This window comes from Rhea pennata, chromosome 1 (genome assembly GCF_028389875.1).
Source record: "Rhea pennata isolate bPtePen1 chromosome 1, bPtePen1.pri, whole genome shotgun sequence".
NCBI lineage: Eukaryota > Metazoa > Chordata > Aves > Rheiformes > Rheidae > Rhea > Rhea pennata.
Window position 1 is genome coordinate 54,405,786 of NC_084663.1, and position 24,208 is coordinate 54,429,993.

General features: G+C 47.8%; 1 protein-coding gene across 1 annotated transcript; it reads left to right on the forward strand.

The window, feature by feature from the left end:
- The first annotated feature begins 9,433 nt into the window (after positions 1-9,433).
- NFAM1 (NFAT activating protein with ITAM motif 1) lies at positions 9,434-22,862 on the forward strand. The gene is given in 7 exon segments (XM_062568710.1): positions 9,434-9,758; positions 9,761-9,823; positions 11,922-12,260; positions 13,271-13,380; positions 15,124-15,225; positions 19,820-19,906; positions 22,803-22,862. Coding segments are annotated over 7 exon segments (1,086 nt in total).
- Positions 22,863-24,208: the final 1,346 nt, after the last annotated feature.

Below are 24,208 nucleotides of genomic sequence, written 5' to 3' on the forward strand. Positions count from 1 at the left end.
GGAGGGAAGTCCCAGACTGCTCTTCCATTTTGCGGCTCCCCTGGCCCTGGCCTCCGAGGCCAACTTCGTATGGGGAAAGCTATCAGTGAGTGTGTGGATGGTAAAAACTCTGCTAGCACGTATCTCATTCTTAATCTGCAGCACTCCCTACATTACTATCATCAGCCTGTCCCGATTCAGCAAAAAACTTATGCCTAGCTCTGTTTGGAGCAATGTACAAGCCTGTGTGAAGTGTTATGATGCACAGGAGCCTCTTTCTCAGGCTTCACAGCTCCAAAAAGCTGTGCTCTGCTCCTCTGAAGCAAACCAGGAGGAGAGGGCCATGTGGTTTGAACAGATGCAGCAGGCTTTCAGGGGTCAGATGTGCTCCTCGGAGTGGGAGGGAGGGAAGGGGGGGGATGGTTTGCTGAGGTGGGTCTTCTCTTTTCTCCCTCTCTCCTCTGCTCCTCTCCCCTCCTCCCTGCACACCTCAATAGAGAGCCTTCCTCTTAACTCAATGAAAGTAGGGCAGAGTCTAACCACATTTCAAGCCGTCTGCGTTTTTGGATTCTGGGTAATTGTGATCTCTATCTATTCCTAGAAAAGATTTAAACAACTTATAAACCACAGCTGGGCAGAGATAATAAAGGAAACAGTAGTGGGGTGGAGAAGGATCTCCCCAGCGGGTGAAGAACAAGGAGGGAGAGGTGTGGGGGGAGAAGTCACAGACCCAGCTGCGGCACAGTGGTCTCCGTTCAGCTGTTTGGGCTAAGGGGAACCCAAGGGGGCTGCCTCAATGAAACCAAAGCTGCACCAAATACAAGTAACTACGCTGTGCACAAAATGTATGTGTACATATGTATACACACACACATACATATAAAGAGCAAGTGTGCTCTATGGAGATATGAGCCATTGAAGAAGGAGTTTGAACCCCACCTTGGTATTTCCATAGTCCTATCTCCATGCACTTGTTCTCACCAAACTATTTCTCTATGCGGGCAAGACACACTTCCTCTCCCACTATTGGGCTTTTCACATTTCCCATTTCTCATCACTGTTGGATATACATCTAACACATGCGGTTCTTAAAGCTGGAGAGACCTGTTTCAGCGGAAGGGTTTGAGCGTGCTCTGGCCCTGTTCTCAACCTCCAGGCCCACAGGGAGGTTCAGCAAATCCCTCCCAGGCCTCCCTTCTGCCCCTTAGTAGTCTCAGCTGCTTGTGGTGTGTTCAGTGCGCTGCATGGCCATTAGGACAACCTGACCTTTATCACCAGCCCTCTGCTCTTTCCTCTTCAGCTGGACTCTGTCCATAGGAAATACACATCCTCCTGCATGCGCCTGCACTGCCTGTTAGGAAAAGGCTTTGTGAGTGTCGATGCTTTTATGCTTTTAAGCGGTATTCTCATCATTCTTCTCTAACTGCAGGCAGAAATCTTGACAGAAAAATCAAAACTTGGTGATGATCTTCTTGCATTAGGCCAAAACTACAGATCTTTATCCTATAGGCCTGTCAGCTAGGAATATAGTTGAGAGTGGGAAATTGGACTGGGGGGGGGGAGAGAATGAGACACATTTTTATATTGGCAAAAATCCTAGTAGAGAGACAATTCTTCCAGCAAAGTGCTTTAGCCAGGATAGTTTATTTAGTTTGGATAGCCAGAATAGTGTCTGGTGGCTAAAGGATATTTTTCCACACTAGGAGAGTTTGCTAGAACAGCTGTATCAGCCTGTATATTTTCCACAGTCCACAATAAAAGCAAAGTCGAGGAATTAATAGAAAAAAAAAGCCATATTCATTTGCCAAAGAGATACTTAGCTACTTAATCCCTTCCCAGCCTTCCTCCCAGGAGTCAACAGAGGCCCAGTGTACATGAGAAAAGCAGAGCTGATCTGAAGCGGGGAGGGGGTTGTACATGTGCTTTCAATGGGGACCATGCTGGTTCCAGACGCTGCTATTGCTGTGCTCCAGGTCATATCCAACCCTCACCCTTAGCTGGAAAAGTGCCATAAATTGTAGGGTCAATGCTAAGATCCCAGCTAAGAAAAAAGAGTGGGAAAGACATTAACAGAAAGAAATAGGAAAGTAAGGGGAAGAGCTGGGGAGGGCCGATGTAGGTCCACGGCAGGGGAGCAAAAGAGCTCAGTTCGCTTCAGGGTACCTACGGGCAATTAGAGGCTGCACCTTGCCAGGGAGGTGCTGGTGCGAGGAGCAGAGTCTGGCACAGCCACCTGGCTCAAAACGGGATTTGCCGAGGCCAAAGCAGCTTTGCTGTGCAGACGAGGCCAGAAGGGCCATCTGGCGAGGCTGTCGCTGGCAGAAATGGGTCCTGCAGCTCCCTCGCAACCTCTGTTATCTTGTTCAACATAATCCTCTCCCTGTCTGCCCTGTGCAGGATACAACCCCCTGCCAAACCTCCCTGCCCTGCCGCCCCCACTCTCTCTGCAGAGATGTTGTTCAGCCATCGGTTCAGAGACAGGTTTTCAAGGAGTGATTTAAACATCTGCAGATAAGGTTGTGTACGCAGCAGGGAGGAGGGGAGTTCGTGTTTTACACGCCGAGGCTGAGGGGTCTCAGCAGCGTGCCCTTTTCCTGCCCCAGCATCAGGGTGCCAGACTCACTGCCAATAACGCAAGGAAGTTTTACAGAGGCCCAGCGTGGCACCCAGCGCTGGTGACACATCCGATGGCTGTGGGAGTGCTGCGAGTATGACTCGTGCTCTCGTACTCCCACTGGAGGCTGGCGAGGTGCCGTGCCGTCGCGGCCGCTGCCCGCCTCTGCAGAGCGGGCCTCACGGTTCTGGGGTGCAGCAGCACGCCCGTACCCTCGAGTGCACAGATTTGAGCCTGCCTCCATCGAAGTGGCTGTGCTGAGCTAAGTGCAACCGCTGGAGCCTGGACTTGCTGAGGGACACTAGCACAGCACTACTGGTTAATTCTGGTCCTTCTGAGCAGGGCTCTGCAGAATATGTGTTTGGGCTTCGCTTGTAGTGGAAAGTACGTAAAAAGCTTTCCCAGGAAAAATCAGTGTACAGATCATCTCTGTTTTCTCACCTTCTGCACCTAGAGAAGACCCAGGGGCCCACACTCCATGTTAAAAGGCCTTTGCAAGCTGAGAAATACCATTCATAATAAAACTTCACTCCTTACCAGCACTGGCAAGAGTTTCCAGTGCACCCTCAGCGTAGGAGGGACGGCTTCCGAGAGGCAGGCTATGGCAAAGCATACCAGGGCGCGTTGAGGCAATGCTGCCCTCAGCTCCCCACGCTTCGCCCCCTGTCTGGAGGTTGCTGCCCCCGTAGGCTCAGCAGAAGTGACTCAGCTGCTGCAGTTCACACTCTGCTGTATGAGCTTGCACTGCTGCTGAGGGTGGCTTTGAACTGGTGCTGAGAACGGAGCAGCTCGAGGTGGGGTGTATGGGGAATTACAGGTTCATGCTCCTCTCTGCAGGCTGCTGCAGGGACGGTCACCTCTGGCAGCAGAGCGAGGGTGAGAAGGCAGGTAGGCAGGCAGCGGGGAGCGACGATGCCTTAAAACCATTGCATTGTGCTTTGCTAGAGCACGTCAGCGGGAGCCTGCAGTCAGGTTTATTTTCCTTTTCAATCTCCCACCTTCTGCCTACTCTCACCTAACAGGCGAACCGCTACTGCAATATCTACAGCTTGCTGAGTAAATGTTGTTCTTCGTGTTGTTGATTACAGCTAATTAGCATTAATTTTGCTTTAAATGGATTCTAGTTGTGCTCGTTTTCTCTGGGGTTACGGTTCTGGTGCTGCTAAGCAGAGATGCTCTGTTCTAATAGAGCTTTGAGTGTGAAATATGGAGGTCTCCTCCAGCCGCCCGGGTCAAAGAGCAACGATGGGAGCTGGGGGAGCACGTGGGGGAAAGGGAGAGGGCGAGAACAGCACAGCTTAAGCTTTTCGCACACTTTATTTTCTCAGTGTCCCATACAAGTTTGACCCAGTATCTGGATTTCATATGAGCTAAAATGAAGATGAGTAATCATTTGCTTGAAAAGAAAAAAAATCATTGTTTATTGTATGAACTGTAACTTCTTTGTAGAATAATAATAAAAAAACCTCCAAAACTCTGTAAGTCAACAGTTTTAAACAGAGAGAAAATGCCGCTTTACTTGCAGAGGGAGATCTCATAAAAACCCTGGGCACCTCCAGAGAAGAGGTGTCGCCATACCCCAAGCACCAGGGCTAATGGGCATTGCAGCACAAGTTTCTCTACAGTGTGCGAATTGAGGGTAGGTTCAATGGAGTTTCCTTGGGGTTTGTGCATGTTTCGTCTATCTTTCACTTCTCTTTTACTGTCTGTGGCATTCCCAACCCCAAGTGTTTAAAGATCATGAAACAACCTTACAATCTGTGAATTAGGAAAAAGAAAAAAAAAATCCGGTTATTTCTCTTCTGGTCGCTGAATGTTTATGTATGTGCTGAACAAACACACAGGCTGTTCCCTGTGATCACGAAAGCTTGAAATATCCTTTTCATTCATTTATTTATTTATTGGTGAATGAAAGCTGAGATTTCCCGGTCCCTAGGAGCTGGCCTTCAAACAACCTCCCAAACGCTGCAAGATGCCAGGAGCCAGGTGCCGGCAGTTTCAGGGGAGCAGAGGTAACACCTGCCAGGCGCGGGCGCTTCACGCTCAGCACGCTTGCAGAAGACAAGACCAGGGGCAAAATGCCTCTTCCAAAGAACAACCCCCTCGGGATTCCTGGGGACACGGGTGGCACAGATGGGAAGTTAGAGCTTCCCCCCCCTCCGGCTGCGAAGCGCGCGAGAGCGGCGCGTACGGCAGCGGGCGCGAAGCGGTGTGAGGGCGCCGCGACGGCGGCCCCTCGGCGCGGCCTCTCTCCCCGCAGGGCTCGGCGCTGCGACACCGCCTCGGCGGCCGGCGGCGACCCCGGCGCTGAGGCACGGGGCGGCCGCTGCCCCCGGCCACGGCGGCGGCCCGCGCTGAGGGGCGGCACGAGGCGCGCGGCCTGGGCTGCGGCGCCATCTTGTGGGTGAGGGCGCAGCCGGCGCGAGGCGGGTAACGGCCGCCGCCCCACAACCGGCGTCGCCCTCCTGCCGGCTGCCACCGGGTCCCCGTGCCCTGCGGGGCCGGGGGCGGCCCCTTTCGCTGGAGGGGGCTCTCCAGTTGGTGGTGCAGTCTGAACAAGGCTAGCAGGAGCAGCGTGTTTGCTCGGGTTTATTTAGCTGTGCCGCGTGTCATTTCCTCTAGGAAACTTTCTTACACCTGCTCGCAAAAAGGTTGAATGCGGCCCAGTTCACAGTGCTGCCAGCAAGGAAACCTGCCCACCCAAATCCGTGTGCTCCCCACCTCACTGTGCCACAGCCCCGGCATCCAACCGTTGCTCTGCTAATAACAAGCAAGCCTGAAGGAGCTGGCGATTCATCCGCCATGGTGCAGTGCATGTCCGTGGGGTGTCCACCCCGTGGAGAAGACCTGAGGCAGCTCTTTGTGGTGTGCTGGCTGGGGGAAAGGCAATGCCCGGCCTTGCTGCTTCAGTGAAGAGTGCTCAGCTGGAGGAAGCGAACAGGAGCACGCCAATTAACCTACAGACGGTGCTTGGCTTGACATTGGTGCTCTGTACAGTGATTTCCTGCGTTTTTGGAAGAGGGCGGTAGCACGAGGGGAAGGCATTTTCCTTCTGCCTTCCCCTCACCTCCTCCCTATGTTTCCCACAACCCTGTGGGCTTTGGGGCTGAGCCAGGTGGAAATTTTCCTGGAAGATGTCAGCCTGAGAAGTCAAAGAAGTCCTCAGAGGCAGAATCTCGCTCCCTCCCCAGCTTGATGCACAGAGGCTGTAAAAGGAAGGCTGTGCAGGGGAGCTGTAGGGGATTGCTGTGAGGCTGAAGTGCAGCCACGGAGCATGTATCAGGCATGTAATGATAATTTAGTCCCCAGGAATCTTCCCAGTAGATCAACAGAAAAAGAGCAGAAGCAGGGTGATTTCTGAGGCAGGCTCATTTAGTTGGTGAAGGGGAATTACAAAAGTGCCCCTTCCCTTCCCTATGGTAGTGTCAACACCTTTCTTCTTCTGGTTTCCCTTCTAGTTGCTGATTGTTCTCTTCCCTAGAGCAGTTCAACTGGTAGCAGTGCAGAGAGGGCATTGGCAGTTTTTACCTGAGCATCATCCAGCCCTGCTGAGAGCCACTCAACACAGAACAGTGGTTAAAAAATGCTGGCAGAAGAACAGCCCTGCTGATACTGGCCCTCCTATTGCTCCTACCACTGACCAGAGGGAAATCGCAAGCCACAGAGTCTGGGGTTAGAGGAGTCAAAGAGATTGTGAATCCTCAGAGATGTGCATGTTGCTGCTGGCTGGTTATCCAGTGACGGGGGGGGGGGGGGGGGGGGGGGGGGGGGGATTGAGCTGGTTTCTGACAAGGCAGCAAATCCAGAGCAATGCTCTGAAATGCTCCCAGGCAGGCTCTGCAATCAGGCTTGTTGAGTTGCTGCAGCTCTTCTCTGCACCAGGCAGTGTTTCTCTTTTGGATGGTAATGGCGGTAAATGCTTCAGCAATAAAGAGGCTTTGTTGTGGTCTCTGCAGCGTTGCTTTTGCCTTGGCTAGCAGCAGTCTTTTTGTCTGGATAAATACTTCCCCTGGAATTGGCTATGGGGGCATGTGTGGGCACGTGTGTGTGCGCGCACGTGCGTGTGTGTGCACGCATGCATTTGCTTGTCGGTGTACATTGCACACAGCTGTGAACAGGCAATTCTGGTAGGTTCAGCACTTGCACAAACTTGAGTGCCAGAACAATGTGCTTTTCCATTGTGTTGGCAATGCTGGCCACCATCACAGGCTTTTAATAGTGCTTGAGTGAAATTAATGGATGCTTTCCAGCTACAGGCAGAAACTGTTACTAGCACCTGGCCCAATCCTATATTTAGTCTCAGGAAGTGTTCAATGTTTGCTGCATCAGAGGAAGAACTAAGCCATACAGATCCTGGCCAGTCTGTGCTGTCGCTGAGACACAGCTGGGCATGCAGTTACCTCCTCATTGTGCTGCAGGGACCAGCTCACACACGGTAGTGTACTGTATCATGTATGGCTGAAGGTCATAGAACAGCCTATTCCTTATCAGCTTTGCAATATATATATGCTTAGGCATATGTATCCTAGCTGAGTTCCACCAGTTTCAGAGAGGAACAGTTCAGCCCCACTACAGGCTGGTTACAGAAATACATGACTCCACTGCTTTTCCTCCCATTTATGTCTTTAAAACCCTGACCAAAATTCCCAAAACAAATTGAATTAGAATTTAACATTAAAAGATTCGGACTCTTTTTAGGCTCTAAGGAACAGAATGTCATCCTGTCTTGTAGTTAATAGCTGCTGGGTAGTCATTTCAAAGCCATTTCTTTTCAGCAAGCTCTACCATAGCAAATTCCAGCAGTGAATGTATTTCTGGCCTGGCATGCCTCTAATCCCACAGCTGAGTCTTATGTATGATGTCCTTTGAAATGCTAGATCTCTCTATATATATATTTTAATTCCAGACAGTGGTATTTCTAGGCCTGGGCGTTTAGAGTGGCAATGGGCTTGTTTATAGGAAGAGAAGGGTAAGGACCGAAGAAGGATGTTGACCTAACAGCCCTACAAACCTGCACTTAATCAGTTTATCACTCTGAATTCCTGAAGCAGATAAATGCTGATAACAGTTAAAACACATCACTGATAGGAGCAGCTCTAGAAATACATCAGTGCTGGAAATTGCAAAGCCATGTGCTACTACAGGGACAAGTATGATATAAGGGCTTAGGAAGCCCTTGCTGTTCAGTGGAATTCTTTTGCAGGAAGGTAGAAAGTCCCTGCCCACTTTTCCTTCCCTCCCCCAACTATCTTGAGATGCAGTTCATTGAGAAATGCTTCCAGGCATCGTTGTGACCCCACTGCCCCCCAGAGCCACAGCTACCTGATCTGTGCCTCAATATCTGAAATACCAAGTGGGCCCCAAGTGTCTTGTTACCACTCTTGATTGTCCTTGCTGCTCAGCCCTAAGACCTGCAAGGAACGATTTCCAGCTGAGACCAGCCCCTCGCAGCTCACATCAGCATGTCTTTGGGAGAGGAGTTCATTTTGGCTAATCTGAGCTAAGCCTTCCCTGGAGGAGTGCAGCTGCTAAACCAGCCTTGCAGAGCCGCACAAAGCCACTTGCTACTCTCCCCCATCTGTCAGGTCTCTCGACAAGGTACTGGAGTCATCTCTGGGCTCAGGGAAACACAGTGCCCACAGCTGTGCTCTGCCCCCCTATGTCAGAGACCTCTTCCTCCTGTGGACCTGTCCTAGGCTGGGCAGCAGGAAAAATGCTATAAACCAAAGGTTGTTTTGTTGCAAACCTCACTCATACAAGCTCTCTGGAGTGATAAAACAGCTAACAAAGACAGTGATTCTGACTATATGCAATTTGCAGGTTCCTTTCCCTTCTTAGACCTTTCCCAGCACCCTGCCCAACAGCACAGCCAGACCGCCATCTCCTGCCAGACTCCACAGCCAGCTCTCAGGGCGAGCCGGCACTCTCAGTGGTGCAGTGAGGTGCTTTCGTGTGGACATTGCATTGTGAAAGGAGGAAGCTGTATAGAGAGAAGTAAATACATCTCAGACATTAGGGGGTTTTCTGAATCAGACACTGCTCAGCTGTTGCACTGCAGATGTCTTAGCTAAAAACAAGCTTTCACTGAAATAAAAAACTCTTCATGAGTAGAAACGGTAGGATCCTACCACAAAGAGAAGGTTTTCTTCTTCAAAGGGCTCTCCTTAGATTTCCCTACAATAGACCTTAAGGCTTGCCTGCATTGCAAAGCTGGTTCAGAGTCAGTGTCATGTGAATCTGGAACATCACAGCTGCTATGGATGAATTCACTGCCTGAATGTTCTCAGTTCAGGAATATGAACGCTTTCCTCCAAAATGATCTAGCTGAGGAGTTGGTTGTGGAGGGAAGTTTTTTGCTGTAAGAAGTATGGTAGAGTCGTTTCTCTGTACTTCAGGTACTTGTTCTCCATTGTGAAGGCAAAACAGGTGATCCTACCTGAGTATTCACATAAGGAGTTAGTCTGATGGTGCTGTTCTGCCATGAATCCCACCCTAGGGTAGTGCTCGGTAGTTTTCCCATGTAAACAAACTGCTTGGTAAAGATAGTTTGAAGTACAGTGTTCTTATTCCAAAATTTAGATGGTCCATGCAGTGACATAATCAGGAATAGCTTTCCCATAACAACTAGGAAAACAAATCTGGGCACAATTACAGCAAAAAGCCAATGTGCCACTTTTAAGCTAGTCTACTGTCCCAAGCCAGTGCGATCATTCACTGAATTTGAGACTGTTCACCTCAAATGGCCTCATGAACAAACTACATCAGTCAAAGCACTTTTTTTTTCCATATGCCAACTTGGAGGTTTGCAGTCACTATGGAAGGTGACAAAGTTTGCTTTAAATGTGTGTGATATTTTACGGTCACTGGAAGACAAAGCTCCGTGTGTTAAAGAGCTTACAGTCTAATCTTTGGATACCCGCTGGTAGGTGTAACACCATCATAATAGCACAGAGAAATGAACCACAGTGCAGGGAGGAGTCTAACAGAAAAGCAGAAGAGCCTGCATCTGCCAGGAACAGCTTGCCAAAAGCAGTGTGTGTCCATTCTGCCTGTCCCTTTGCAAACCGGAGGGGATCAAACAGCTTCTCAGTTGCGGAAATACCTGACAAAACCCAATCTCTTTTGCCTTTTGGATCTTCATATCTGGTCATTTTCTTACAGCCTTTGACCCTATCATGGTCTCTAATCTAAAAGTCATCTTCCTGTTTCTTTGGTCGCTTCAGTGTGGAGGTAAAAAAGCGTTTTTTAATTCTTTTTGTTTATTCTCACATTTGTTCATATTAGAGAATTTCCAGCTGTTAAGTCTTGCTGATTTCCAGAGATCACCTCTAGAAATTTGCACACTGCTGCTATTTCTGTCTTTTAAGCATTTAAAGCTTATAGAGAGACTCCTCAAAAAAGGGGGAACATGGGAGAAGGGTTATATAACCTACGTAAAATGGTTTGACTTTTTCCCTGGCATGTTCTTCTCAAGCTCCTGAGATGCTGTAAGAAGATAGATCTCTCTCCTGCTTTGTTACTGCAGTGCTCTGCAATGTCTTGTAAGAAAGCTATATTCATGTATGTGCGGCTGGGTGGAGATGAGAAAGAGGAGAAGGAATGATCATATCTTTGAAAATAAGGCCCAGAGGAGACCACTCAGGTTATCACACCAACAGTATCTGCAGGACTTTCTATTACCTTCTTTTCCTACCTAGTCTACACAGGACTCCGCACTCACAATGAATGAGCATGCCTCTTAGGACTGTATTGTATGTCCATTGCTTTTCTAGCTAAGAACCTTTTCCTAATGCTATAACCTAACCTGTTCCTTACTCTCAGGGTATTGTCTCTGGTTATGTCATCTGTAGAGAATTTGGCTTAACAGATGTTACTTCCCTGAAGTCCTTTCTGGGCAGGGACCATGTCCTCCCTCTGTGATTCCAGCCCACAAGACCCCGCATGGCAGCGATGAGTCAGAGTAACCTCTGCTGTTACTGTGTCCCCTCGTGCGGTGGTGATGCTGCTTTGGCGATGCAGCGTTACAGCATGATGACAGGAAAGCAAGCCTGACTGTGCTCTGGGACAGCTTTAATGCCTTGTATGAGCCTGTTTGTAGATGCAGAACCCCAGAGAATCCTACCAAAACCATGAATGGAGATGTCTGCCCATCCTCTACTTTCTCTTTTTATCTTTTTTTTAATCTTTCATTCTCATCTTTGAAAGAATCCTGAATCCTTCATTTTGTAACCAGATTTGTCCATAAGTTTCCTGTTCCCATTTTTAAAGATAGTGATGTTTTGGATAGTCCTCCTCTTCAGTTTCTTTGTATGTGTTGTTATGTCAGCTGCTAAATAAATAGATCCAAAGATTGGCTAGCGTTAAACATAGATTTGGCTGAGACACCAAAGAGGTCCTGTACCTCAGGCTCCTTTCTAGCCAGTGGCACACTCTTAGCTGGTTTTGCCTTTTAATAAACAAAACAGAGAATGAATTATGGAGTTCCCTTCTGTGCTTCTTCATCCTCTCTTGTAACTCCCTACATCACTGTCTGCTGAATTGCAGCAATAGATTGCTTTCAGTAGAACTGTGTAAGGAAGAAGCACACAAAGGGCATGATCTCCCATCTCGCTGCCTGAGGTACTATCACACATAGCTACTTAAGATCTGTGGCCCTCTGCAGATTATTCCTGCATGTAGCATTAGATCTTTCACTTTGCTGTCCATTTACAGCAGCAAAAGTTCAGCGTGATTAAGCTGAACTTATTTGTCATGGCCTCAGTGCTGGCCCCCATGTGAATATGCAATTTCCTTCCTCACTTACACTTCAGAAATACACACTTGTACTGATACTCATGCTTGCAGACAGTGCCTACACTAGTTCAAAGTAGCCACATGTGCACGCACGCATACACACCCAAGCAGTGGACTATGTTACAGAAATTGTCCAGCTAGTGTTTGTTTTGGAAAATCACTTTCCATTCTCATCAGCTGTAAATGTAGTCTCACACATTGCAAAATCTGTCCACTTCCTGCTTCCTTTCTTGTCTTTCTGCATGCTGGCATTGTACAGAGCTGCTCACAAGGGAAAAGGGGAAGCTTGTGATTGCAACAGAGTATCTCGGATCACACAGCGATTACCTAAGAGATGTGACAGATCACACAGGGCATGTGCTCTGCATCACTCATTCTCTGATAAGGGCCAATGCTGCATACTACAGAGTGGTGCAGGTTCCTGACTGTATGCTTATATTTACCTTGTGATTGCTGTTAGTGTCTTTGAGGCAGCAAAAATTTTCTCTGACTTGTAGTGATGTTAGGTGGCTGCTAACAATTATCACTCTTGCAGGGGGACAAGTCGATGTACAGCAGAGACCTCCAATCCAGGTTGCACTGCTCAAGGAAAAAGTATCCATCCCCTGCAAGGTCACCTTCCCTTACATGATGAAGTACACCAAATTTTCAATCTTCTATTACTGGATTAACTCAGTGGGCAAGAAAACATCCATCCATAGTAAGACAGTAGAGATACCAATCCCTCCTGGAAAAGAGAATCAGACCACTACCCAATCTTACAATTACAAAACCATGCCACTTGAAAGCACCTCTTTTACTGGCACGTATTACTGTGAGGTCAAATGGAGTGACATCGCAAAAATGGGAGGGGGAGTATTTGTACTTGCTAGAGGTAAGTGAAAAAAAAGAAAGACATTCAAAAACAGACATTTGAATGGTCAAAATTCATCTGGATTCAGCTATGAAAAGATGATGTTTGCTCTTTTCCTCTCCCCAAACAAGCTATGAAGTCAGGTGGGAATAATAGTAGTGCCTGATACTTAATGGCATCAGAGCTCAAAGCATTTTATGCAGTGCCACAATTCCCACTTTGCAAATGCAACCATAAAGATGCAGTAATTTATATTTGCCCTGCCACAGCCTATTGGTAACACCAGGCTAAAAATCGGGGTTTAAGCAGGGGCCCTGGGCCCTGGCTGATAGGGTGCCTTTAATGTCAATGTCCAGGACAGAGTGTGGTCTACACTTTATTAACGTGATAAAGATGGTTGGAAAAAAAATGCTTAGAGCTTAGGGTGGAAGGCTCAGCATAATCCCTCTCCTTTTCCATGTGGTGCAAGGGGTCAGCTGTTCAGCTGTTGCCCGGACTGGAATAGCAAGGGAGAGCTTCAGACCGAGATGAAGGAAGGTTATAACAAAGTGATGTGGACATGCGTGCTGTTGACTGGCTGGATTTGCATTACTGAATGCTGGATATGGAATACTTCTTAGAAAGGGTAAATATGAGGAGCTTTGACAAAAGAGCTTTGTTACAGTGGTCAGAGGATGCTGGCAGTACCCACCCTGCTAGGTTGTGTGGCCTGTGTACTCTCCATCATCTATCTTTTGCCCCCTATCACAAAAATCTTTGCCAGCCTCTCACTGCCACTTTTTTGGCTCTCATATTCACTTCACCTCCCTTTAAATTACATAAAGTGCAGCTGCTAATACCCCATCTCCTTTGTGGGATTCTCCATCTGTACCCTACTCTCTAGTTCAGTCAGACTGTGTTTTTATTTTGAAGTGTATATGCATCCTCTTCACTGCTTCGGTATTTTAGCTCTCACATTGCTTTTGACTGGGGTTAAAAATGCTGCTAACCTCCTCTTATGCTATGAATCTTTTGCCTTTTTTTTCCCACAGATGCAGGTTACATACAGACCTCTAACAGGTGGAAAATCCTCATTACTCTTACCTCTCTTCTTGCTGCACTGAGCATCACTGGAACAGCTCTGCTACTGTGGAAAAGAAAGGCAAGTTACTACTAAATAAAAAGCATTATCTGACATGACCTGATCTAGGAATTTATTTCATTTACTTATGACTTTTCCAAATTGGAACTCTCCATGTTGAAATTTTCCATGCTGGGTGTCTGCATCAGGTTTGTTTTCTTTTTTTTAAGTTAAGTCTTTCTGAGAAAAAAAATAATACAGAAAAGGCAAAACAAGACATTGATTTATTCATTAAAAAAAAAACTGGTAAGCTTTTTGACTCTGGCAGGCTCTGTATTAGAGCAAGGATTTGAAACAGGACAAGAAATCACAATAGCTGTGTGCTGGCCTTGAGACCGTTCAAGCAGATGTAGTTGTGTGATGAGCCTTTGGAAATCTGCAGTTTGTATGTACTTGGTGGAGGCTCTTGTCAGTTGAGCAGCTCAGTTCTCTAAAAGAACCCATGGGAGGCTCCATTTCCATACAGTGCCAGTCTGACAGGCAGTGTCCAAGTCTGTTGCAGCCCTGGTAGCATGAGTAGGACAGGATTTTCCCTGGATCTAATCCTCCTTCAAGATGGGGGCTACTCTAGTGCCAGGGACAAAACCTGATTGCAAGGAGACTGTGCAGCACCTTTCTGAGCCATGGCTTGCGTACCACAAAAAAAGCCAGTCTGCAAAGTAGAGGAGATGGTTACTAAACCCCTGGGCATGTGTTTGTCAGGAAACATTAAGAGACAGGGTGAGAGGGGAAGGTTGACAACAGGATCCCAGCACAGCCTGTATGGATACAGGCACAATGACTAGGTTGGAAACGGGCCACAGCTTGCCTAGAGAGCATCTCCATGGAGATGAGGAGGGAGACACTATCATGACTTGCCGACTGATATCTCTAGGCTTTGAGGTGCACCAGAAAGTCTCAGACCTACAGACTCTCCTTGGGCCCTGGACGGTTCATGCAGTCATTACATTTGCCTTCCTGCAGAACAGAGCACATATTTCTCACAACAGTTTGCTCAGACTGCTGATTTTAAAATGTTTATCTTTAAGAGAAGTTATTTAGCATCCTCCTTAGTTACTAATGGACTGGAAAGCAGTTTGTCGTTTTCATGTGATGTGAATATAATCATCCCACTTCTTTCTGAATTAGAACAGAGATACTTAGTACAGCCTTCTGCCTTTCCTGCCTGTTCTGCTGCTCGCTGAGCAGGGCTCACCCTTATCTGGGTGTGAATGGAGCATGTTCAGGGAGAACTCATCTGATGCAAGAAACGTTGCAGAGGAAAAGACCTTCTTCAACTCCATGCTGGACTTGCACACGAGGGTATCACAGACTGTATGCCACCATTAATGCTCACTTCATGCTTTACTTTAGACTAAGGGCATTAGCAACAGTTTCTCAGACAAATCCTGACAAAGGTGACTGCATTCTGCCTCTGTGCAGTTCCCGTTGAGTTCTGAACAGGGCCCTGCTTTACTCCCCTTTCCACATCATTGTTGTGTGTTGTTAAATACTTATCTCCTCCATCTAGCTAAGCTGCAGTGATGGAAGTGATTTCTGCGCATCCATAGAGATGTTCGAGTGTCAGTCATCTGACTCCTTTATTTTAGCCGTTGATGAGGAAAGGGACCAACCTGCTCTGCCTGAGAGCACTGCTATTCTTTGCTATGGAAGCACTTGGAGGGGATATGAGCAGCTGGGTCTCACATTGGACTGACATTCATTTCATCTTTGGGAAATAGTGATTTTCTCTAAGTCTGCCATTCGCTGTCTTGTCCTGAGTAGGTGGTGTGTCCTGGAAGGAACCAGGTCCTAAATATCCTGAGACACAAGGTGGAAACTCAGCCCCCTTCAGCCAACCCAGCACCAGCTACTCCCATCTATGACGTGAGTATGAAAATTGCCCTCCATCCCTTGTGTTCGCATCACTGTACAAGTCTTCATCTCCTTGACCTGTCACAGTACAGACAGGATGATATAACGTCAGTATCATGATTTGAAACATAAGCAATACTTGTATCCTGGTCTAGTACTAGTGACCCTACTCCTGTGCTCTGCCCTGCTCTGCTCCCATCAGGACTGCATACATTGCATGTCTCCATCCTTATCTCTCTGGTGTCCACCCCAGTGCCGAAACCTCACTCCCTGCCCGGGAGCTCAGCCTCACTTGGTACTGTACTGTGCCTTGAGGACACATCCTTCGCAGCTGGAGAATGATGGTTCAGGGGCAGGGCAGGGAGAGAGGCTCCCCCTCAACAGTTGTGGCTGTTTAAACCTCCTACTCTTTTCCAAGAGTTTTAACAGCACTGATTCTCTTAGCAGGACTGTGACATCTTCACTGGTGTCAGTGTCATGAACACTGTAGTCCTGAACTTACTGACTTTTGATTTGGGGAAGAGGACCGGAGGAAAGGGAAGGAAGTCTCTTTTTGGGGGAGTTTCACTTTTCATTGCTCGGAATCCAGTCAGTCTCCTTTTTCCATTCTCCAAACTGGAGAACAGTGGCTGTTCCCACTACTTGAGCCCAGTAGCAGTAGTGTCATAGGCAATTGGATTGGAGCACCTCTCCTGAAATCTCTGGCCTGGTCCTCAGCTACCTCAAATAACCATGACCTCTAATCCCATTTACAACCAACCCATCCAGCTCCCTCCATTTAAAATGGATTCTTTTTTTTTTCTTTTTTTTCCTTTTACTCTCACGGGAGAGCTGCTCCACTAAGAAGGGAAAGATTTTTTTCAAGTGGTCTGTGGGACAAATGAGGAGGAATAAAATGAAAGTGAGCAGAGGAGGATGTTGCCTGAATATTAGGAAACTTCTCTGACTGTGAGGTCCATAAGGGCTGTAAAAGCCTCTCCAAGGAAAACCTGTAAGCTCTGCTGCATGAATCATTTAAACTAAACAAAGCAAAGCTCTAGAGAATGTACTACAGAGAGGAGCAAAGCCCTGCCAAGCCAGCAGGGAGATCTGATAGGGGCAGATAGGAACAAAAGCATGGTCCTGCCCCCTTTTCCTTCTCACTTCACAGGTGGGAGGCACTGTTCTGTTGTCTTTAAATTTTTGGCACAGAGGTTTAAGAGAAATCACTATATATCATACGTGATGTGTTTATTCCAGGTAAAAAGCAATGCTTTGATTAAAGGAGGCTGCAGGTTATAAACTTCTTCATTTGTATCAAGTAATTTATTTTTAATTCAGGCTTTTAAAAATCAGAATGGGTAGTTTGCTGCTGAAGTGGATGATTTCTGCAAGGAGACAAAAAAAATCAAATCCATTTCTCGCTCAGTCGGCCTCGTCATGCATCCTTAGCTCCATCTTAATTACATGTTTCATCATGTTTTTCTGTTCAGGAGGCCTCCACTAAGGCTAATATAACAAGCCAGCAGAGCCAGCCTTAGGCACAAGGAGTGCCAATGACTGGCTGGGCCCCCATGCTCACAGGAGCCCCATAGACCTGGCCCATCCAGCCTTCCCCCATCGCATGCTGACCCCACACCAGCAGTGCAGAGCTTGTGGCCAGCCCGGTGTGCAGGACCAGCTGCTCAGCCCTCTCTGGCAGAGCAGCAGGAAGCCTCAAACTCGTGCATAGTGTGGGGCATGAGTCTGCCCACTGGAGGTTACTACAAAGCATCTGCTGCGGTAACTTGTTCCCGCCTGAAAGCAGCAGCTCCTGCCGTGGACACAGCACAGGGTGAGAGCAGGGCTGCGAGGTGAGGAGCTGGGAGCACGGGGCTGTGAGATGTGATGGCTAAATTAATGGGGAAGGGAGAAGGAGGGCCCTGGGATGGAGACACTGCATTGGATACTCTGTAGATGGGTGAGGGTACAGACTTCCCCTCAGACAAACCTTATTTCCTTTGAAAGATGAATTTTGGTGCCCTGTTGCTAAATTTCCTTGGGAGTCTGCATTGTGCAAACCCTGCACACGTTGTTTGAAACAAGGTGTTTTCTGACAATCCATTGCTGTTAAACTGGATGTTGAATGCTTAGTGGTTAATCCTTGGGGAGGGCAGAGATCCACAATCAGCGGTGGGGTGAGCTAAGACAAGGAAATGGAAACGGGGTGGACAAAGGAGGAGTCACTCCAGGTGGTAAAATAAAGAGGGAGGTCAGAGATTAGAAGAAGGAACAGGAGGCCAGAGGGTACCAGATGTGTTGCTGCTAGGGGAAAGCAGAAGAGAAAGGAATCAAAGTGAGGGCTTGGAGCTGACTGGTGCATCTCACAAAATGGGCTGTGTCATCTTGCCCACCAGCAAGGTTCACCCCAGCACAGGAAAGGTCTTGGCACACCTTCTGTGAAGCCTCAGCTGCTGAACCTAGGAGTAAAAACCTTTCCCAGCATCTCTTCCAGGTGCCACAGGTTCCCTCACAGCCCCTAGGAGAGGGTGCATGAAGTGAAAAGCAGCTCAGGGTAATAAAAAAACCCTGTAATAAGGGAGCATTTGGGCACCCTCTTCCTTCCCATTACACTGCCTGGTGTTGTTAGGCCTCTTTGCCTTTCTGCAACCCCAGAGCAGCACTGCATGATTGCACTGCCCAGACCAAAATCTGCATTTGCCTCCATGTTCTAGTTTAGCTGCCTAGTTAATGAGCACCTTGGAAATAGCAATCTGAGAGCCCTGCTCGATCTGATTTATACTTCAAACAGGCTTTTTTCCAAGCAGCAAACAGAACTCCTGCAGTGCAGGCAAGTTGCAGAGCACAAAAGCTTTTTCTGGGGTGAGGAAGACAAGGAGATCACTCTGGGATGGGAAGGCATCTGCCAGCCAGGAGGAGAGAGGCCTGCATGCCTCTACTGTGATGGTAGCAGGTGGTCAGTGACTGAGCAAAAGTAATTTATTTGCAAAGGGCAGTTGGAGCCACTAGCTTTCCAACTGGCCAGCAATGCAACAGCATTGCCAATAGCCTCTATGGGAAGAAGGTTGGCAGAAGAAGGGAATCTTTTTTTGGGAGGTTAAGCACCAAAAGGACACTCCTTGCTTACGAGTGGTTGTAGGCTGAAGCAGGGAAAGAGGCTTCCATCATGATGAGGGGAAACAGCCAGGGCAGGGGAAGTGTAGCACATGGGATGAGGGCTTCACTGCAAGTGTTACACAGAGAACTGAAAATGAGGAAGGTGAAATGGGATCTTCTGTGTGTGCCCGCACCCAAGCAAATAGTTGGGAACAGGTGCTCCACACAAACAGGTTGTTGGGAGGGGGAAGTGGACAGATGAATTAATTTGACTGTTCGCTCTCGGAGGAGGGGGAGTGGGGACAGCAGAGCCACACGACGCTCCATCCCTTTCAGCTCCCTCCCCACCCAGCCTCCATCTCAATGCCTCACTTCATTTCCAAGCCCCGTTTCCAACACTGCTCCTGCGTCATTTCTTCTTGTTTAAATCACAGTCCTGCCAGCTCTGATTCTAAAAGATGCTGAGTGTTTGCACCTCCCAGTGAAAGGATGGGGGCCTGGGTGATCAACAGGCCCAGAATCAAGCCCCCATATTTTGCTTATCCTCCTCCCCGTATCAGGGAGTGCCTCACTCCCTTTGCAAGCTCTCCACTAATACCCCTCTTGCAGCCAGAGCTCCTCCCATCTTCCTGTTGCCAGAGAAACAGCCACCTTGGCAACCTGCTGTCATCCTTGAAACACACATGGAAAGTCCTCCTGATTGCTATGTTTGATCCTGCAGGCAGATCTGGAACATCAGTCAAACTGACACACATCTTTAGTGACACGATTACCTGGGGGACCGACGGGTGCATACACATGTGGGATGTGCGTGGGTTTCGGTATGCAGCTATGTGGGACCACAGATTTTTGTGGATCTGGGAGTGTATTGATATTATTATTATTATTATTATTATTATTATTATTATTATTATTATTATTATTATTATTATTATTTCCTCCCTCTAAGAAGAAAGGAGAGTTCTGGCTTGGGGAAAAAAATGAAAGAAAAAAAAACGAATCCAAAACCAGACAATAAATGTAAGTCATATCCCATGTAATGTTTCCCCTTTTTGATAGCCCTGGTGCTTCAGGACTGCCCAAGTACCAGCCTCTCTTCTCACTCTTGTGTACCCAGAATAACCAAGTACAAGAGCTTGTGAGTAACAGGCACCCAGTCTTGGGCCATGCAGAGCTTTGCCTGTTACCCCGGTCCCCATGATGTGTGGAGAGGTTCTTGTTCTTTGTTCTGGAAGGATTTGATGTGGAAGGAGACGGGCACTGGTCTCCACTGCCTTACACAGGGTAGGTAACAGCAAAGCCTATCTATGTGATCTTGAGAGAGAGTCAACGTAGCTGTCCTGTAAACATTTCACAGGAGAAAAAGAATTGTTTTTTAGTCAAGTTCAGGTCAGGATTTTTTGTATTTTGGAGACTTCAAGGATTCCTCAAAACCATCAGGCATGAGATGGGGAACAACCATGGGCAGTTAGGTATCCTTAAAACCGAGTATTTTACTTGACCCCTACTCTCTTTTCTCTTCCCTCTACAGTGTCTGGATTCACAGCAAGTTGATGTCTATTCTGTCCTTGGGAGCAACACAGAAAAGCCATCATGCAGAAGGAGTCCTCTGGAGAAGGTAAGGACTGGGGTCCTACTCTTGCAGAGTTCCCTTACGCACCAGGAAAATGAGGAAAACTCTCCACAGTCGCCATGGTCCTAGCAGGCAGTAAGTCCAGCTGCTGTTTCCCCACTTGCAGCCCCACTGAAAGTGAAAAATGGAGCATGGCATCAGCCCACCACCTGGGCTGCACATGTAACCACACACGTGTCTTCCCTCTTCGGCAGAGCACTCACTCCTGCAGTGTTACCAGTTCTGGCACTCCTGGTTTTGGGCAGATCCTTTGCCCTATGTCGTACCCTGAAAAGTATTGAGAGGTGTGGCATACTGCTCCCTCTCAATGGGACAGATCTTCATGGAGAGTTGGCCAGATCTTGGCCTTCATTATTGCCCTTCCCAGATTATTTAGGCAGCTGAAACATGCTCCATGGTGGGGGAATTTGTGCACAGAGGCAGAGCCTGAAGACAACTTTGCTCTCATGGAGCCTGGCTAACATAAAGCACCTGAGAGCTGTTTCATAGTAACAGATGCTAAGATGGTGTGAATGGAGGCTGGTCTGACACAATCCTAGTTGGCTCTGGGGTCAGAAGAAGGCAGTGTAGTAGCTATGCTTTAGCCCTGGATCTTCCTGTTGGGCTGGGAGTTGTTATGAGTTAGAGACAAGGGACTAAATCCAGTCATAGTGAAAGTAGCTGCAACTCTGAATATGCGGCTGCAGATCAATTGGGGGGAGGCATATGAGGTACAGACTGGAGATGTACACATCCCTGTATCCTTTGGCAAGCATCAGCTGTTTCAAAGGGACAAAACTTGCACGAGGCAGCCCAGGAAACATTTGCTTCCTGTCCTCAGAACTTTGTTGCTCATTTCCCCTCCATACCTCTTCTCTGCTTAAAAAATATGTACATTCTTCTAATGTTGGGCCTTCCTGAAAAATGTCTTTGGTTTCCTCTCACTGGTGTCCTGTTGCAGAGAGTCCCCTGGGTTAACCTTTAGGAAAAGATTGTCAAAAATCAAGGGGCTGCTTCCATGTCAGAGCTATTTGCCATGTCTTCCGCTCCCAAAGCCACCATCATCCTGCAGTTACTGCTGTGCCTCCATAGCAATAGTAGCAGAGGCAGTGGCAAGTATCTGATTACTGCAACCGATTACTGAGAGGAAGGATGGGTTGTTTTATGTAGGCTGCCTTGTGTCCCAGGGCATCTTATGCATTGGAGAATATAGTATTCCTTGTTTTTGTGTTCTTGCTGCATTTTGTGTTGTTAAGGAAGGAGAGTAGGAGTTCATGATCCCTCTTTCCTGTCCTATGTGTCTTCTGTATGCCCTTACCAGTTGCCCTCTTCTAAATAATTCAGTTTGATGATGAGATGCGGTACATGTGCGGGTTTTTTTTTTTTTTTTTGCTACTATGGAGCTGTCTAAGCTGTGCCGAAGCACTTGTGTGTGTGTGGCCCACACCACTAAGCTGTTCTTTTGGCCAGCAGGCCTGTGAAACAGAGCAGGAGCAAAGCAGCAAAGCAAGAGGAAAGGAGTATCTGTGGGTGCACGAGTGGCTCTGCTCAGCCCGGGAGAGGGAAAGGGAAAAGCTGAGACTGCAGGGAAGCAAGGAAAGAAGGAAGCAAAGAGGTGACAGGATGAGCTCTCACTGCCAAGAGCAGACACCTCTGAATGTGCTCAGCCCTTGAGCCCACTGCTCAGAAGGGAAGGAAGCATGCATGGCAGGGCCTCACTGTCCCTACTGCCATGTCCCCTCTCAGGGCTCTGCTTCTCCAATGGGAGCAACTGTGAGGAATGGGAGGGGGCGCCAGGGCCCCACCTTGTCCATGCCATGAACAGAGTGGTTGAAAACGGGAACTTCCTGATGAAAATGGTGGGGAAGGGTGGATACAATTCTGAGGTTGTTTCAGGGAAGCCAAGAATGATTTGGTTCCCCACAAAAGGGATACGGCCTTCTCTGCGCAAGAGAATTTGGCTGTGCTTTCCATTACTGTTGCACATGTCTTCATAAGCTTCCCTCTCAGTCATCTGGGGCTATATCAGCCTGAGACACTCACCCTCCCCCTGGCTGAGCAGCAATATAACAGGATGCTTTCCCTAAGCAAGTAGACTTGTGGGCCACCGGGCTTGGCCTGGGGCTGAGGGCTGTGACTGCTGAACTGTGGCTGTGACTCTGCCCCTGAGGGTCTAGGCCAGTCCCTGCTGCGGGATGCTGCACGTAAAGGGGGAGCTGTAAAGGGAAGCAGAGCAAAGAGCACCTGAAATGGGAGCGTTTGTGTGCGGTTGCACTGGATTGTCAGCCAGTTTGGGCAGTAACAAGTTAATTCTCTGGTGTATGTGCCTGCTTTGGAGGTGCCAGCACTCAGCACTTTTGTAAAATATTTCCTTTTGGTGGTGGCAGCAGAGAAAATGCTAGTGTAGGTAGGGCTTCCTTCACCCCGTGGCATTTTAGCTACTTGCTGTGTAACCTTGCTTACAGCAGGCCTGTGCCACACAGCGCTTAAAATATCAGTCTGTCAGCGCCTTGTCTACACAAGGAATGGTTGTGAGGAATAGACTCAACTGTTGAAGAAACAGGATTGAGGAGGTCAGGGAATTCCTCCTTCACAGAATCCAAAGTGATTTATTTTTTCACCAAGTCCAATCTTCCCTCCCCTCCCTGTCTGACAGCTTTTTGGGAGAAGAGTGACAAGTAAAGGAGGCATCTTTATCCCTTGGGCTGGATTAGTCACGTTCGTCTCTGTCGGAGCAGCATTTCTCAGTGCAGTGGCTTCCGCTTCAGCGGATCATATATAGCCATTTCAAACAGAACAAACGTCAGTGTCTGCTTATTAAGAATTAATTAATCTTCTTTTGAATAATTTTGCTGTTTCTTTTTTTTTTTTTCTTCTTTTTTTCCTTTTCATCATTCTGTAGACACCTAAGAAGCAAGAAACTCCAGAAGAATCCTTTGATACATTGTATGAGAATATCTAACAGGGAAAAACTGACCCTGTGTGGACCAGACATCTTTCTGTAAGACAGAACTACTCTTTTACATCCTCAGTTCTCTGCAAAGACATACAGCGACTTCAGGGCACAACCCCGGGGGACTTCTGAATCCCTGGCTCTCTCTAAACTGCCCTTCATTAACAACAGAATACAGCTGTTGAGATCCCATTAGGGCTCAGTCTGCATTGACGCAGCACAGCTATTTTGCAGCAAAGCCATTTGATGCAAAAGAAAAGCTATTTTTGTCAAGCATTCACATGCTGTGTCTTAAAAATGGTACAGATGGGATCTGTGCAGGTTTCTCTCACCTGACGTGGTTAAAATACTTGAAACTTGATCATCTGTAAGTGATAGCATAATCCAGAGACCTCCCTGCTTCCTGGCCTGATCTTCCAATCCTGACCTGCAGCAGTCCATCTGATTCTGTGCCTAATGGCTTTTCCTGACATGGCCATCAGGCCTTCATGCATAGTTTAACCAAGATCCAAGGGTCCACCTGCCTGTTTTTCCTTTCCCAGAAACCCCATGGTGAATCATGCTTTCTTGTATTCTGCTAATCCCATCAAGTAGTCACAGATGCCTGCTGTGACCATACCCAGCCGACTCAAATCAGTGCTTCCGAGTAAATGCTTTCCCTTCAGCAATATCAGTGTACAGTGAGGAATGGATGTATGAACAGAGATAAAGATGGAAAAAAAGAAGGCAGAGGAAATATCCCTGCTTGGGGACATGTCTCAGTGGCAGTGCCCTTTCCAGAATAAGGTCCTTGGAGGCAGGAACCCAAGGAAACTCCTTCACTGGGGTTGCGTAAACTAAGAGGCTCCCAGGCCAAGTTGCAGCACAAAGAAGCTCAAGCTGAGCTCCTTGACTTCCCGGTCTTCTTGGAAACGGGCGCTGTTACCTCTAGGATTTTGCCTGCTCAGTGGGAGCAGACTTAATACCTCTGCCCCAACAGAATCAATGGGTTTGTCTTTGGCTTCATCTGGCCAGTGTTTCCCAAGAAAGGTATATAGCCTCCCTTTTCCCCCACTTACATCATTTGGCTGGATAGATCTGTTCTGAAACTCGCAATGACTGGAGTGAGGATGGAGGCCCTAAACATGCATTTTCTATCCAAGCTCTTCTCTCCCCTGCCTGCTGGAGCTTGTCTACCATCTACCATTTGTGCTGGTGCCTATTTTTGTTCTGTTAGGGAAGAGGTTACGTTAAATATCCGTGTAACATGATCAAACCAGCAGATCAAAAAAACCAAGGCTGTTTCATCTCGGTTTAAAAAACAGCAAAATAACAACCAAACAAAACCAACCCCAAATAAGAATATGTAGCATAAC